Genomic DNA, 16384 nt, shown 5'->3' with positions numbered 1-16384 from the left:
TTTATGACAACTTGACATTAACCAATAAATCATTACTGATATAAATTTGTTATAAAAGTATTACTGATTAAACTTTAAAAATTAAGTAGCTTTATGTTATTAAAGGTAAAGTTTAAAAAGTTATTCACCCACCTTCAAATAAAGTGTTGCCAAATGTTTTTTATTGTTTCATAAATGAAAATTATGCATGGTATAGGTACATATTCGGCCCATTTGATTCAATACTTTATAGATCCACCTTAAAGTCTTGCAATAGATCTCAGTTGGAATTAGGTCAAAACATTTAATAAGCCATTCTAACACATAATACTTAGATCAAAACCAGTCCATTATAGCTCATTATGAGCTGTTTTATGGGAGATCAAATTATACATATGGTCAGTGGAGCTTATTTGCTATATGGAAAGCATTTTAAGGCAATCGGTTGGACTGGATTTTATTAAGAGGTATCAGAGTAAAGAGTGGTAAATATAAATGCAAACCAACCTTTGATTTTAGATTTAAAAAAAAATCTAAAATCGTTTTTCCTACACCTTACAACTGTGCAAGTAGTTTGTGTTGTTCTACCACATAAAATCTCTTTTGGATGTGATTCTTCACCTTACTTCACCACTCATGCCCTCATCAGGGTCAAACGCAGATATCATTGCAAACACTGTGCCTATTGGACTGTCCTCAGACACTATGGTGTTGTAGACTTCCTCTGAAAACTCAGGACGGTTATCATTGACGTCATCCACAGTGATATGGATAGTCAGAGTGCCAGTTAGTGGTGGAAAACCTTCAAATTTACAAAGTGACATTCATTAAGTTAAACCCGTGTGAAAGTGTTATTTACATATTGAATCTAATTTATGTTGATCTTGAATATCAATTACCTGAATCAACAGCTGTTATGATGACAGTGTAAAATGATTCTCTTTCCTTGTCCAAGCTGTGTAAAATCTTGAACACACCGTTGGGAGTGACAGAGAACAGACCATCGCTGTTTCCTTTTTGCATAAAATAAATAAGCTGACTGTTGATCCCCAAGTCTTCATCCAAAGCTGAAACCTGGTCAAAAAAAGGATTGGAAACATTAATTGAATAATAAAAAAAAAAAAATCTGTTGACTAGGCATGAGCCAGTTATCTGTATCCAGGTATCCATCCTATTCCTGGCAGTGGCCCTGTATGTCTGAGTTTGTGTTTATCAATACACAAAATCCTGGATTTTATAGCCTAGACTGCATTTTTAAACTACAACATAAAACTTAAAATCAAAGACAGTTTAGGTCTTTCAAAGTTTCTATAAGCACAGCAATGGAGTTGACAAAGTAGTTAAATACACTTTCATATGTAATTAGTTTCCATTTCTGAAGGTCTTCCCAACAATCTGTGAAAGGTAAAGGGGCAGTACCATATAGTTTCTTGTTCAAGCTTACAAATGTGATGTTCCCTTATATTTTTATCCATATTTGCACTGCAGAAAATTATATTTCTACATGTAGTCATGCAGCTACAATTCAATGATAGAAACCTGCACCTGTAATTCATGCAAATCACAGATAGTGTTTTATATTTTCCCTAATCATTTCTTTGCAGTAAAAATCTCATCTCGGCTCATGCCTACAGATGATTGCACAAAGTATGACCCAAAAGGTCCAGCAGCACCTGTTGTGTTAGCTGAGACAGATCCTTTTCATTTTCTTTGACATGAATGATCAGGAGTTCTGGAGAAAACTGGGGTGTAAAGTCATTAACGTCCAACACTGTAATGCTGATAGTAACAGTCGCAGATCTGGGTACATCCCCTTTATCGGCGGCAGTTAAAATCAAGCTGTAGTTTGAGTCCCTTTCTCTGTCAAGTTGATCCCGCAGTGACAGCACGCCTCGAACTGCGTCAACCACGAAAGGACCAGCTGGTGACAGACTGTACCGGACTTGCCCGTTTGATCCAATATCTTGATCCTGAGCTTCAAAATGAAACAGGCTTGTCCCTCTCTGAACATCTTCTTTGATAGACAAACTGTAGTTGCTGTGTGGAAACACAGGGTCGTTATCATTTACATCCTCAACATGCACTGTGAAATTCATTGCAGTGGCTATTCGGGGTGAACCCATATCAGTGGCTGTTACTGTAATAGTAAGAGTGTCTGCCTTTTCTCTGTCTAATATCTCCTCCAGCAACACCTCTCCAGTTGTGTTGTCAATGCTGAATGTCCCACCAGAAGAGTTGATTAAATAATACAAAATCTTTGCATTGGATCCTGCGTCTTCATCCTCAGCATGTAGAGTCATAACAACAGAATGCAATGCAGAGTCCTCCGGTATACCAGCATGTTGGGCAGAAACAAAAAATGGAGCGTTGTCGTTAATATCTTCCACTTCCACAACTACACGAGCAGTGCTGGTGAGCTGTGAAGATGCTGGCCGTGCACAATCCTTTGCTGTCACAGTCAAGTTATAGGAAGACTCCGTCTCTCTGTCCAGCTCTTTGTTCAGGCATAAACTACCTGTTGAGCGAATGAAGAACATGCCAAGTTCATCGCCGCTGACAACTGTCAGTTCCACTTCTCCGTTTTCACCTAAAATCAAGATGACAAAAACAGATTCATCTCAATCCCTTTCTATTATATCAAAGTTTTCATCCTATGGATTGTTTTAAATTTCTAAAAAATAGCAGTTCTGGATTTTAACTATCATGCACAAATTACAGCCAGAAAATGTAGGCTGCAAATGGCTGATTCCCAAAATGTGTTTTCTCGCCATGATCAAGAATTTACGATAGAGAAAACAGTTCTGTTTGGGTTTTAACATAAACTTGGGAAAGTTTGTGTACTATAAATAACAGTATAAAAATCAGGTATGTTTGGCCTTAAAGCAACTTAAAATATTTGATTCTTCGAACAGCTTTCCTTAAATCCAGGACAGATGAAATGGAGGTTTATTGGTTTACTAATATGTGAGGGTTTTAACTGAGCATGAATTCTGCAAGTTTTCAGTGTCAAAATATGCCTCAACTAAAATGCTGGTACAATATCAACAATGATTATGTTTTTCTTTTTAATGTTTTTGTTACCAATTCTTAAGATAGTCAGATGTTATTGCTTTTATATGATCAGGGAGACTGGAAGCAACTGGTAAGAGTCTTTTCTTAATCTGGAGGTACTTTGCACACAGTCATGCAGCTCCTATTTTTTTGTTGTTTTTGTTTGTTTCATTTTCATTATGCTGGAGATTTTTTATCTCTTACCATCATCTTTGTCTGACACATTCAGTGACAGGAAGCAAGTTTTGAGACGTGTGTCCTCCAGCAGCGATGCAGTAAAGTTGTTCTGACTGAAAACAGGAGGATTGTCATTGACATCCAGCACATTAAAGTAGACTCTGACACTGGATACCTGCGAGTGCCCCTGCTGCACCTCTATGGTGAGAATGTAGAACCTTTGTGCTTCAAAGTCCAGGCTGCGGGATAATAGGAACACCCCTGAGACGGGGTTGAGGAGAAACATGTTCTCCCCATCGTCCTCTTGAACTGTGTATGTGATAGGCGTGGGACTGTCCATCTGCGCTTCCACCTTTCCCACAACTGTTCCTGTCAACACAGTGAACCAGAGCTAATTACTCTGAAATGTTCACTAAACTGTCTGAAAACAGTTTAGTGAAAAGACAACATCTGGCTAATTACTGGGGGGGAAATTAATTAGTGTTACGAATTGAAGATAAAATAATAAAAAAAACAACAACAACAAGATACTTGGAGAATTTTATGAGATAGTCAAATTAACTGTAGTAAACAAACAAGCATGTTTGCTAACAGAAGAAGAGATGATGAACCTGGCACGGTGTCTTCTTTTACTTGAAATGAATAAACAGTTTGTGAGAAAGCCATCTGTGTTTGCCATCTGCTATGAGCGAGTGAGCTGACTGCCCCATGCTTCAGCTCTGCATCAACAGATGTATTATACCAGGAGGGAGGCTTGTGTTGCTCGTCAACAATACCAGAAAATTCGCTTTCCGCCCTCAGAATCCCTGGATTTCTTTCATGAGAGACCACCATATTAAGCACCTGTGTAATTATAAGATAAAAAATAAACAACTTTTGATGTATTTTCCAGTCCTCACACACAAATATAGCATGCTATACTAGTACTATAGTGCAGTAGTTTGGAGATCACTGCTGCAGCTCAAGCTGTGATATTGATTAATCCTTTTAAACAGAAGCCGTTATTAGAATATATTGACTAGATGACCAACTTACCATAAGAAGCAGTAATAAAAGCATGACTTTTCTTAGGTGTCGGGTGGTTTCCATTATAAAGTTTATCTCTTAAGTACCCATTTCTTTGATGTGATTACAAACTCAGCTTGGAGGGGGAAAATCCTGTTCAAAGCAAAACGAATGTGGCATAAAAAGATAAGGTCCTGTAAGCTTACTCCATATAACTTCTCCAAATGGAAAACCTTGTGTCCATAGGGATTGCTCAGTCTCCTCAGTTCGTAATCCTGACTGTTGTGACTCATCAACTTTGCTTTTCCAAATCCTATAATTGCCTAAACAAAAACAATGAGATATAAAAACCTTCTTGTGAACAGAGCTCAAATAGTATAACTGCACATCTCTATGAAACGCAACATAAAATGTACTCAAAGACTGAAAAGCAAAAGAAGCAAAAATGCCTTATCCTACCATGTATTTTACTCCAACAGTTTTGTGTTCTCTCCATAGAGTTTTGCTGCCGAGATTACTTTGTGCAAGGGGAACAGCAGCATGTTTCTCAGTGGGTTTGATCTGCTGCTGGACAGGATTGGTTCGGACACAGCAAGGCTTTCATTCACAGAGTAAAACGAGAGAAAGTTGAGGGGGCGGGGGCGGCTCCACTCAGAATAATAGGTTTTAGAATAGCGCTGACATTAACATGTACAGCATAGAAGAAATTCAGAGATTCGACTGACCTACATTCAGGATTAGTATTTTCAAGACTGCGGAAAAAAGGACAATGATCTCATTACCTTACATGCAAGCACTTCTGAGAAAAGCTTGCGTTTTTACAGGGCTGCTGAGAGGAGTCCAATAAACAGACATCTGAATCCCTTCTAAGTGATTGTGGTCACTGTGACTGCAAGATTTTTCTCTCCGGTTTCTCCAAGTGGGAACCTAAAACCAGGTCATTACTTTAACACTAACGGGAGGGAGAAACACAAAACACAGGAAGCACTATCCTCACTTCTTTTTTTAGCCTTTGAGCAGACAGAATTAGATGCACTTTGTTTAACTTTAAAATGTCATGGTTGGACTGTTATAAAGTGTCTTTCTGTGTGTAATTTTAGGTTGCTGCAACAAGAGCAAATGAACTTCGTTCTCGAGGGAAAATGATGATGTTTGCTTGTGTTTAGTTACTTGCTTATTAATCAAGTCCCAATTTTTTTACTGGAGAGTGGTTTTGCTTTTTCAAAAACCCAAAAGCAAAATTTCATTGTATGAATATTATGATGTGGGACTGTGGGCTTTTTGTGTAAAGATTTGTACAGAGCAGTCTAAGCTCCAAACTAGTGTGTCCCATTAAACGTTATGCCTTGTTCTGTATTATTAAGCCCCAGCTGAACACTTACATGCACAAACGTAGCAGAAGGGGTAACTTCAATACAGCACCACCTTCTGAACAAAGGATTTCAGAATATTTAAAGAAATATATATAAATCCATAGGATGTGAGATAGAGCAGCTGGTAGCACTGCTGCTTTGCCGCAAGGCTTCGAATCCTGGCCTTACCATGTTCTCTCTGTGCATGCATGGGTCCCCTCTGGGTACCTGTCCAGGGTGGATCCTGCCTCTCGCCTAACGACCGCTGGAGAATGGCAGCAGCTCCCCCTGCCACCCTCCTAGATTAAGCGGGTGTAGAAGTTGGATGGATGGAAACAAAATCCAGGACAAGGAGGTTGTATTGCTGTAGCTTCGTGGCTATAATTCACTTTTAGAAATAGCACAGGTGCTGAGTGTTATGTAAAATATTAATGTATTGGCTACTAGATGCTACATTTAATTTGCCTCTCAAGTCAACATAAGATACAGGATATGCATGTGTGAGATTTGATTTGTCTGTACCATCGTACAGGGAGACAGTCAGACTTGTATTATTCAAAATGTTCAACGCACACTGTCCCTCTTCAGCAAATAAAATTAGATGCAACAAATCACATTCCTGATCCACTGTTAGAAACCAGTGGGAGTTGTAATGTTTAATGAAAACTAATTACGTATGTATCTAGGTTTTATGCTTTCAAACACTAGCAACATGTTCACTGAAGAAGGTCACACTGAAGATTTTAGTGCAAAAAAAGGAAAGAAATACAATCACATCTGTGACCATTTTAGCAAAAGGAAGCCATGGGATTGTAATGTCCAGATTCTGACATTCTTTCACAAAATCAAACATTTAAGGACATTTTCACTTTTACTTATTGGTAAAAGTGATACACACTTAAACCACAATTTTGGAGCAATCAAGCAAAGCCAATGGATGACAATGTTTGATTTTGTTTTGTTTTTAGCGCTGAACTCCAAGTAAAAAAATCCTGTTGCTGTGCCGTTCTTAAAATCTTTCAAGATGGTGATCTTCAGAAAAATCTAGTAGTTGAGATGCTGCCTTTTATAAAAAGTTTGACAATAATCATTTTAAATAATTTTTAAACAATACAATAAATATATGCTGCCACCTCAACTCGTTTAACTACAAACCCCACTATTTTGATGTTTCCAAAAATTAAAATAAAAGACCCAAAATGCAGAATGAGGCCCTAAAACTGATTCTTCATGTTGGGTTTTTTTTTGTAGCTTTTAAGGAAGAGAAATAAACATCTTAAAAAAGAGATTTTTATTGAAGACATTCTTTAATGTCGACAGCTGCATTTGATATTAGAGTGGTATTCAAAAGGACAATAAAAAGACACTGGGACAGCACATAAAAAAATAATTTTAAAAATGAAAAAAAGATACACTACCAACTCATCAATCTCATTTTTGAGTTGTAACACCTAAAGACTACTTACTGTCATAGTGATGTGTAGTCCTTCTAAATAGTTACATAATATGGCAGGAATACAGAACTACCACTAGAAAATTTTCAAACTCAGGATATGTAGTGTTAACTTTACAAAAAAAAGGAGATTAACACTGTACATCATAAAAACATTAAATATACACATGATCTTGTTCAATTTGACATGATTCAAGATGGTGAACTGAGTACATTAGGATTACATGGCATAAACAAAAACTTCCGGTCCCATCCTTATGAGATTTACTCATCATCGTCTTCTTCTTCCTCTTCCTCCTCGTCTCCCTCCTCTTCGTCATCCTCATCATCATTGGCTGCAGCAGCTGGTGCTGAATCCACTCTGCCCTTTGTGCGGTATGCCACAATATCCTGTGGAGAGCAGGACAAATATCTTTTTAATCACAAGATTTTTTATAATAAAATAATCTCCAAACTGTATTTAAAGGAAATAGCATGTCCATCAGATCTGAATCAGATTCGCTTTAATTACAGCATAGCTACCACTCACCTTGTCATATTTCTCCTTCAGCTTGGCAGCCTTTTTTTCGTACGGCTGCTTTTCTTCTCCAGACAAGCTGTTCCACATCTCTCCAAGCTTTTTGGCCGTGTCCCCAATGGAGAGTCCAGGACTCTCACCTTTAACCTTGGGGCGAAAGTCGGCGCAGAAGAGAAAGAACGCAGACCTACAGGGTGTGGGATTCATTATTAATATCGAAGCTACAGGCAGAAAAACAACTTGTGATATATATAAGGAAATCGAGACAGTGATTTTATTTCAGGGTACATACGGTGGTCTCTTTGGGGCATTTGGGTCCTTGAATCGCTTCTTTTTCTGGCCCTTAGGGGGCACATAGTTCTTCATTTCCCTCTCATAACGCAGCTTGTCCTGTTTGGCCATGTCTTCAAACTTTCCCTTTTCCTTTGGTGACATTGTCTTTAAAACAAACAAAAAAAATTATAAAGCATAAACATAAAAACTAGAGGTGTGCCAATCGATCGGCCACCGATCATAATCGGCCGATTTCAGTGAAAAAGTGTATGATAGGTGATCGCCGATCACGGTCTCCGGTTGCCGATCACCTGCATCTCATTTCGCAACCTGCCTGTGCAGCTGGTCTCCTCTTTCCTTCAATTTGCGCAAACGCGTAGCAACAAAGCGATGTCGTGTGGAACTATAACGCACTGAGTGAATGGGGAAGTTTGCGTGTTGTGGCGGAAAATTTAAGCACGTCAAAATGCATCAACACGACAAATCTAATATGGCATAAAAGCAATGCCATAGTTGACGGAGTTTGGCTACATCGAGGCTCTCTGCAGTAAAAGAAAGACATACGGAGCGATCAGATAGCAGGTAAAGCAGCGCACAGCTACAAACACTCACCCGGATTAGCATGACGGTCAGAAAGCTAAACAAATAACCCACAAAATTATTTAAGTCTTCGAGCTGCGATGTAAGACACTGGTTCTGCTCTCGCTGTTGAACCGCTGCTACGCTACAGGTAGTAATATTTCACAGACGGAGCTTCGTTCTGCTCCACCTGGTAGTGACTCTCACACCGAACCTCTGCTTAAAGCTGCAGCATCTAACTTAAAAAACTCAGTCTGTTAAAGATAGTATTACCAATAGCAGTACAATTTGCACAATGCCTGTTTTGATTTTTTTCTTGAAAAAAGTTATTAAAAACAAGTTTTTGTCTAAATTAAGGTGAATTCATGGTTCCTTTTTCCACATAATGTAACCGGTAGTGCTTATGATTAAAAAAATAATAATTATGTGATCGGTATCGGTGATCGGCCCTCAGGGGTGATCAGAATTGGAAAGAAAAAACCTGATCGGCACATCTCTAATAAAAACACATTTACAATATACAAGAAATACCTTTAGAACATAAAGCTTATTTCTGATTGCTAGATTTTTATCAAAGATGTACCAAGAACTGGACTGGACCTGAATTGGATGATTTTATTCATTACTAGCCCTAACCAGAGTGTCAGAAACTAAATATTGGACATTTTTTATTTTATTTTTTTACATTTAACTGAACAAACCACACCGCACGTCACCAGACTGCATTATCAGCAACACTTTTCTGCATGCAAGTTGTTATTGATGTAGAAAGGCTTGGTAGTTTCAGTATAGGTAAGGTGTTTAAATACAGAGTCAAAAACTCCTGGAGAAAGAAACTTTTCTCTTTTTTATAGAAGCATGTCAGATGTCGCTCCAGGCTGCTGTTAAGGAACTAAAACTTCAGCATATAACCAGAAGCTGATCATTTCACAGGAAAGTTGCTCTAATTTATCCCTTTAAGGATTCTAATTTGATTTGTTACTGTATATATTTTCCTTCTATGCTTTGAGGTGACCAAACTTGGGGCCCAATGGACAACCCTCCTAGATCGCTTACACAAATGGCAAGATAGAAATATACACTGCTTATTCATATCAAACCAGTTTTACTAATTGGACACATATGTAAAATAAATAAATAAAGACTAACATTGATTGATGTACCATGAATCTCTGAAAAGAAGAGATTTATAAGTTCATTCTAAGTAGTAAAAAAAACATATTAAACTGAAGTATGACCGGTAAAGAAAGCATACTGTATTGATTTACATTGATATCTTGATTTAAGTATTACAGACATGCTATCCAATAGATGTTCTTTTTATACAGCTTTACAACTGTAAAGTTGTTTTTGATATAAAATATTTTTTTGTATTTATTTCTTAGATATTTTATCAAGATATATACATACATGTATATTTTGTCTATCTAGAAAGTGGAGGTGAAAAATAATTCTAATTTCAAAAATTGTTCCAGAAATCAGAAATGGCAGATTAAAGCTTTACAAAAAAAAAAAAAAAATCATCGATTTAGAAATCATCCACAATTTTTACCTTCCATCGTTCAGAGCATTTCTTGGAAAACTCTGAGAAGTTGACAGTGGCATCAGGATGCTTCTTTTTATGCTCCTCTCGACAGGTTTGCACAAAGTAGGCATATGAGGACATTTTGCCCCGGGGTTTCTTGGGATCCTTCACCATCTTGTCTTACTAAAGAAAAAAAAACGACAGAAAAAATAGGCATCTAAGTGGAGTCATAAAACAGCAGTGATATGCAAATTTCCCTTTGCTGAACGTTCTGCCTCCTGCTTTGTCAGTCCCATCTATTGTTTAAACAGGGAGGATATGAGGAGGAGGGGGGGCTTCTGGAGTGACTGATGATCCATTGTATAAAAGGCCAACATTAAATTTATGTAAACTACAAAATGCGTCTCATTACTGTAGCTTTAGCTATCCACAGCTCGATAGTGCTAACTATGTGGAATCAGGTAGCTGCTATATTTTATATTAAGTATCTTGATGACAGCGCTCCTGTGAGCCGGCTTCAGCTTGTAAATGAATACATTAGCAATGGCCTCCGCCTCCTTTGATTTTCCGCTAGCCATTAGCCATCATGGCTCCGCATTCGCTTTGTGTGCTTTTGCTTTTAGCATTAGCTTCGAGCTAAGCTAGGCAGACTGCTCATTTTAAGAGGCAGTCATTAAAATGGCTGATTAGACTTATTAAAAGGGCACGACGTTCTGTTATCACAAACATTTTGGTTTTCCACGTCATTATAACTATCAGTTGTGCTCACTCTAGTATTTTGTTTTGAATATTTGTATTAAAGTTTTGCTTTATGTAGGCATGATGTCGGAAAAAGATGCTCCGCCCGTCTCATCGCAGGCGGGCTGCCTCAGCACCACTCAGCGCTAACAGACCAGCAACTAGCGTTAGCTTCAAACATACCAGCACAGCCTCAATAAGCAGCTACCGTTAACAGGCTAGCACAGTGGGCTAGCGTTCACGGGAGCCAACCTCTCTGTCAGCTGCTCACACATGAGGTGACGTTGCTAACGCAGAATAAGTAGCTTTTAAATCAATCACGGGATAAGTTATCCTTTGTCTCGTTAGTAGCAGCTAATGGCAGCCTAGGGCGTCAACGTAGTGAAATGAGCATCATAAACCAGCTTCATAAAGGGTAAGCATCCCATCCAGCTCAGCTTTATACTCAAAGATACAATGCAAAACACAAAACACCCCAGAGTTTCTCTCATATGTGCTACACAGGATAATACTGAGGAATGCTTACCCTTTTCGCTAGTTGTATCTCTCAAACAATGGGACAAGTAGCACCGTGAGTGCGCGGTCTTTTGCCTACGAGGATTCCTTGTTTATCCGGTGTATTCGGCTCCGGCTGTCGGACATTGGCTGCCGCCAACTTCTTGGATATCTTATTGGACACTCGCTGCCCGAGCCCTGTTTGTTGTGCGGTTGGCTGCCCAAAACACGACGGGACGGTGGCGCTAAACTTAAAGTTTGAAAATCAATTTCTCCAAGTTTGAGGATGCAAAAATGATACAAAAGTCCACAACCAAGCCGTTCGTTGTTAAATACGTGTTTGTTGTTGTTGCATTCTCAACAGGAAGTGTAAAGTTACTGAAATAAAAGAATGCATAAAAATAACATACAGAAATGAAAACTACTACTATTAAAAACAAAAAATAAATTAAGGCATAAAAAATAAAATTCTGGATTCTGAACCCAATTTTATACATACATAAAGTGTCATTTGGTAAATAATAACACTTTTAATGCAAAGTTGCTCTAAAAGTTGCATTGAAAGTCCATTAAAAATGCCAACTTTGCATTAAATTATAATTTACCAAATCATGCAAAGTTGGCACTTTTAATGGACTTTTAATGCAAGTTTTAGAGCAACTTTGCATTAAAAGTGTCATTATTTACTGAATGACACTTCATGACTGTTATAAACATTCATAAAGACTTCTTTATGTTCATGACAGGTGTTATGTCATGTTTATGACAGTGTCATGTCGTCTTATGCACACCCCGTCAAATAAAGTGTTACCGAATTTTTTAAGTCAAAATGTCTTAGCATATATTAACAATAGTATTGATTTCTAAAATAAGACCCAACTTTACACAGATGTCTTTTTCTGCATCACTGGATATCCACAGATAAAACAAAGCTCACCAGGTTATATGGCAGAGATATTTATGTAGATACACCCCAACTAAAACAATTTATAACATAATTAATTTAGTCTTTCACTACACATGTTATAAATCACAGGCTTAATTCTTTTTATTTTGTATGCTTGACAATTTTAACCAATATCAGATGTGACCAGCTTAATATTTAAGAATAAAAGTTTAATGCTTATTAGTATTTAAATAATTTATTAATTTATTGAAACTTCAGGTAAATCCCCAAAAATGCAAATATTGTGGAAAACAGTTCAATATTTTTTGTTACTGGTTTCAGAAACTTAAACTCATATATAGTACAGATATACATTAAGGTAATGAAAACCCCAAAGATCAACACAAAAGGATAGTTTCAACAGAAATATCAGGCTTCTGAAAAGTTTGTTTATTTGTCTGCATTCAGCACTCTGCTGGGGCTCCTTTTGTATGAATGACTGCATCATTGTGTGGAACGGAGCGGATCAGCCTGTGGCACTGCGTCGGCGTAATGGCTTGCTTTGATAGCGCCCGTTGGTTCATCTGCATTGTTGCTCTAATGTCTTCCATCTTCTTCTTGACAACAGCAGATAGATTTTCTTCGGGGTTCAGGTCAGGCGGGTTGACTGAAGCACAGTAACACCACGGTCAATAAATCAGCTTTTGGTACCTTTAGGAGTGTGGGCAGGTGCCGAGTTCTGCTGGCTTGCAAGAAAGTAAAAAACTGTGTCATGTGGTCACATTGTTTAGTTCTAGTTAGGAGAGCGGCTGAATTTAGAAGGACACAGTTAACATTCAGACAGATCCAGTCCAATTTACAGTTATGGTCGTCCACACAACAACAGACACAGCCAATTCAACATTAATTGCCATTGTCACACCTGATAATGAAAGAGAATTATTATTAAAGATATTTATTGTCTTTCGGAGCCTGTAAAGTAGTGATGTCTGATTATGTTAGATGTACTGAACTCTACGATGTATCAGAATGGACTCAAACACCCAGACCTGAGACATATTCACAGATGTAAAAGTCAAAAGCCTATTTTCCTGATGTTTCACATTTTTACAATTCCATTTTCCCCCAGGACTTGTTAAGCTCATATCTGCCACAGCCATCCATCCATCCATTATCAACACGGTTATCCATTGTGGGGTTGTGAAGGGTGCTGATGCCTGTCTCCAGCAGTCAACGGAGGAGAGGCAGGGTACACTCTGAACAGGTCCATCACTACTTTAAGTGTCTAGTTTAAGGTATAAGTTTTCTATTAAAATCAAGTTTCAAGGTGCTAATTTCTGTTTATTCGTATGCCATTTCTTTTACAATGTGCAGCGTTTAGCCCTTACGGAAGTGTATTATTGCTATCTTGCTCAATAAAATGCCTGCTTTACTTTAACAGATCTGTGTACCTACTATTTGCTTCGTCTGTAGAGTGCTAGCAGTGGTGGGATTCTAATGAAGCATCTCACAGAAGACAATTTGTCTCCCAACAACACTCAACTGCAGATATCCTGCTGTACGACTAATTCATGGCACTAAATTAAGAATGAATGCTAAGACTTTATTTGCTTGTGTAAGTAACTCCATGTTAATACACACATAGGCATCCAGTTTCTATCTGGTTTATAGGCTCCTTTTCACATTCTGGACTTCTTTGCTCAACTGTATACAATAGGGAATGTTACTGAAAACCACATTGTAAACCTGATCACATTTACACAGGAACAGCCTCAGGATATCTGAGAAACAACCCACATCCTACTCAGGTCTGTTTTTAGACTGTGCTAGCCTGAGTATTAAATATCTGAATGGTCCTTATTTACATAGCCTTTAAAATGAGCAGTTTTTCCCCAGGATATCTTTGGAATGGAGGTTGCCAAAGGGATGCTCCACACTGTTCTGCAGTCTTTCCTCAGAAATATCTCACATCTGATTGGGAAATACACATGTAAGGCCTTCAGCACAGTACTGTTCCACCTACACTCTGACTTCAAAGAATCATCGCAACATACATCATACATCATACATGGTTTTGTGAGCATTGCTCACGTAGTAGAAACTGAGTAAAGATGAAAAAGCACACACTCAAAACCAACATCCCATTTCTCTAATTAGCTAATTTTCTTTTGTTTTCTGCACTGCTTTTTTGATAGAACATAATGACAACAAAATAACAAGATGAAAAGCTCGCATCTATGCGCAACAGGCAACTCTTCCTACTGACTCTGAAATGACAGCCAATTACTGGTTGCTGCTAAAGTGGAAACCTGAACTTTTGGCAAAATATATTCCAGAACAGCAGCACATTTTATAGAGTTATCTGCCATGGTATAAGTAGTGTTTTTTTCTAAAACTTTTTAACATGAATATGAACACCAGTTGTAGTTCTTTTATGCTGCTCTCTGATTTGCATTCCAGTCTCAATAGTTATTCAAAGACATGTCCGCATTCAGTAGGGGGGACAAATCAGACAACCTATGACACGTTTAACGGAAAGAGAGTCAACTATCCTGCACCTGTTGTTACCTGATGAAGGCTTGCATAATTTTCTTTCCTTGACACTGCAAGTAGTTTAACAAGTTGTTAATTGTAAAAGGTTGGTTTTCTTATATTTGTATTTCTTTCTTGAATTTGCACATCACAAAGCTGTGTGAGTTGCTTTAAATAAAAACATGTTCAGAAAATCAGGAATATCACCAATCACCAGACTATTGAATTGGCTCAGACCTTTCTGAACCTTATTAGTAAATTGGTTATTTCTGTGAATTTTATAAAGTGATTCTTTATGTTAACTGAATGAACAGAATGAATATTGCTTAAATGTTTTCATATTTATTATATTCCAGCCTCAGTTGAGATTGATTTTCTTGGTGAGACCAGCAAAAAGTAGCTTTTCTCTACATCATGTTATGAAATAGTGACCTACATATCATATATCTTTTTAGTTTTTCTATTTCTTTTCATTTGGTTGTGTGTCTCAATAAATGAACAGGAAATAATACAATACTTTAATTTCATATAGTTTTTGTATGTGCAACAGTACAACAGTTTCTCATTGGATGAAAAATTATTTATTGATACTATACAAGGCATGCTTATAATGTTTTAAAATTAAACCACTGTGTTGTAAGAAAGCATAAATAAGTAAAATATAAAAGAAACATTCTCACTTTCAGTTGTTCAGTGTGCCCTGTGTTTGATAATAGTTGTCTCTTTCTCTGTATGTAAAGGGGCAATGCTTTCAGTTTTGTGGTTTCAGTTGTCACTTGGTTTCTTGGTTACCATCTACCACCTGCTTTGTTCAGGTGTAATACTAGATCCTGTGTCAGGTAGACAAATGTGGAATGTTTTTGCCTAGTGGCTGTTTGGTGGACAGACTAAAGAAATTTTCTGTCCCTTAATTGTTAGATCACAACATCGTTAAAGATTTTTGGCAAGAATGCAACTGGAGAAAACCGCCCGCCCTTCATCAGCTTTAGGAAGATTGGAAAGCATACATATGACGAGGTATTCCTTACTCTCATGATATAGACAATCATGTGTGAAAAAAAATATGAAAACTAATCTTTGATTGGATGTTTTTTAATTGTTTAGTTGAGAGAAAAAGTTCTGACCTTTTTTTTCTACTTCTGTTTAAATCTAAAGAAATGTTTTCTGTTGTCATGGTTCTTAAAGCAATATGCAGAGTCGCAGGAAATTTGATCTCTGGAGAATAGTTTTGCAATGTGTTGCAAAGGTATCCCTACCCCTTGATCTTTTTCACATTTTGTTACTACAAAGGTAGATGCATTTTTATGAGATTTTGATGATGAGAGGCTCTTGGTTGCCCCTCTGATTAAGGCTCTCTGTTAGTTTAGGTGAACCGTGTGACAGTGTCAGTTTGCTGTGGTGGCCTGTGTTTTATATTCAGATATAATAAATTGAACAGTGCTCTGTGAGATGTACAAAGCTTGGTATGTTGTTTTGTAGCCTAACCCTGTCGTGATCTGTGGAACTTTGATTTTTGTGTTATTGTTATTGTTCCGTACTTGGTATATTGTTTATCCCTGGTGTTTATTTATGTCAAGGGATTTATTTCCAAAACAAGCTTTGGAAATTGTATGTCCTTTGCCTTTTTACCTCACATCCTCTTCTTTGTGTTGGTTGAGCACAAAAACCTCAATGAAAACACAGATCTTTCTGGCTGTGACATGACAAATTATGAAATGGTTCAAGGGGTATTCGCACTCTGGCCGTATATTTCTACTTTTAAACACAATGAGACTCCATATCCCTAAAAGACTTTGAATCAACACGAACTGTTTCATGAACT

General features: G+C 37.5%; 2 protein-coding genes across 2 annotated transcripts; both read right to left on the bottom strand.

Annotated features, from left to right (window-relative positions):
• Positions 1–596: 596 nt before the first annotated feature.
• On the bottom strand, positions 597–3547 carry LOC106921062 (protocadherin Fat 4-like). Its single transcript, XM_014992507.2, has 3 exons — positions 3235–3547; positions 1634–2566; positions 597–781 (listed from the first exon to the last, which is right to left on the bottom strand). The coding sequence occupies exons 1-3, from the start codon at positions 3545–3547 to the stop codon at positions 597–599; spliced, it is 1431 nt and encodes a 476-aa protein (XP_014847993.2).
• Positions 3548–6838: 3291 nt separating this feature from the next.
• On the bottom strand, positions 6839–11485 carry hmgb1b (high mobility group box 1b). The gene is made up of 5 exons (XM_014992506.2): positions 11176–11485; positions 9939–10094; positions 7827–7972; positions 7547–7721; positions 6839–7407 (listed from the first exon to the last, which is right to left on the bottom strand). Exons 2-5 carry the CDS (start codon positions 10083–10085, stop codon positions 7282–7284), a joined length of 594 nt encoding a protein of 197 aa, XP_014847992.1. The 5' UTR covers positions 10086–10094; positions 11176–11485; the 3' UTR covers positions 6839–7281.
• Between the last annotated feature and the right edge of the window lie 4899 nt (positions 11486–16384).

The sequence above is a fragment of the Poecilia mexicana genome, unplaced genomic scaffold (assembly GCF_051168715.1).
Source record: "Poecilia mexicana isolate PSO_F unplaced genomic scaffold, ASM5116871v1 scaffold_13, whole genome shotgun sequence".
Classification (NCBI taxonomy): domain Eukaryota; kingdom Metazoa; phylum Chordata; class Actinopteri; order Cyprinodontiformes; family Poeciliidae; genus Poecilia; species Poecilia mexicana.
The sequence above is the reverse complement of the archived record's forward strand: the minus strand, read 5'-3'. Positions and strand labels throughout refer to the sequence as shown.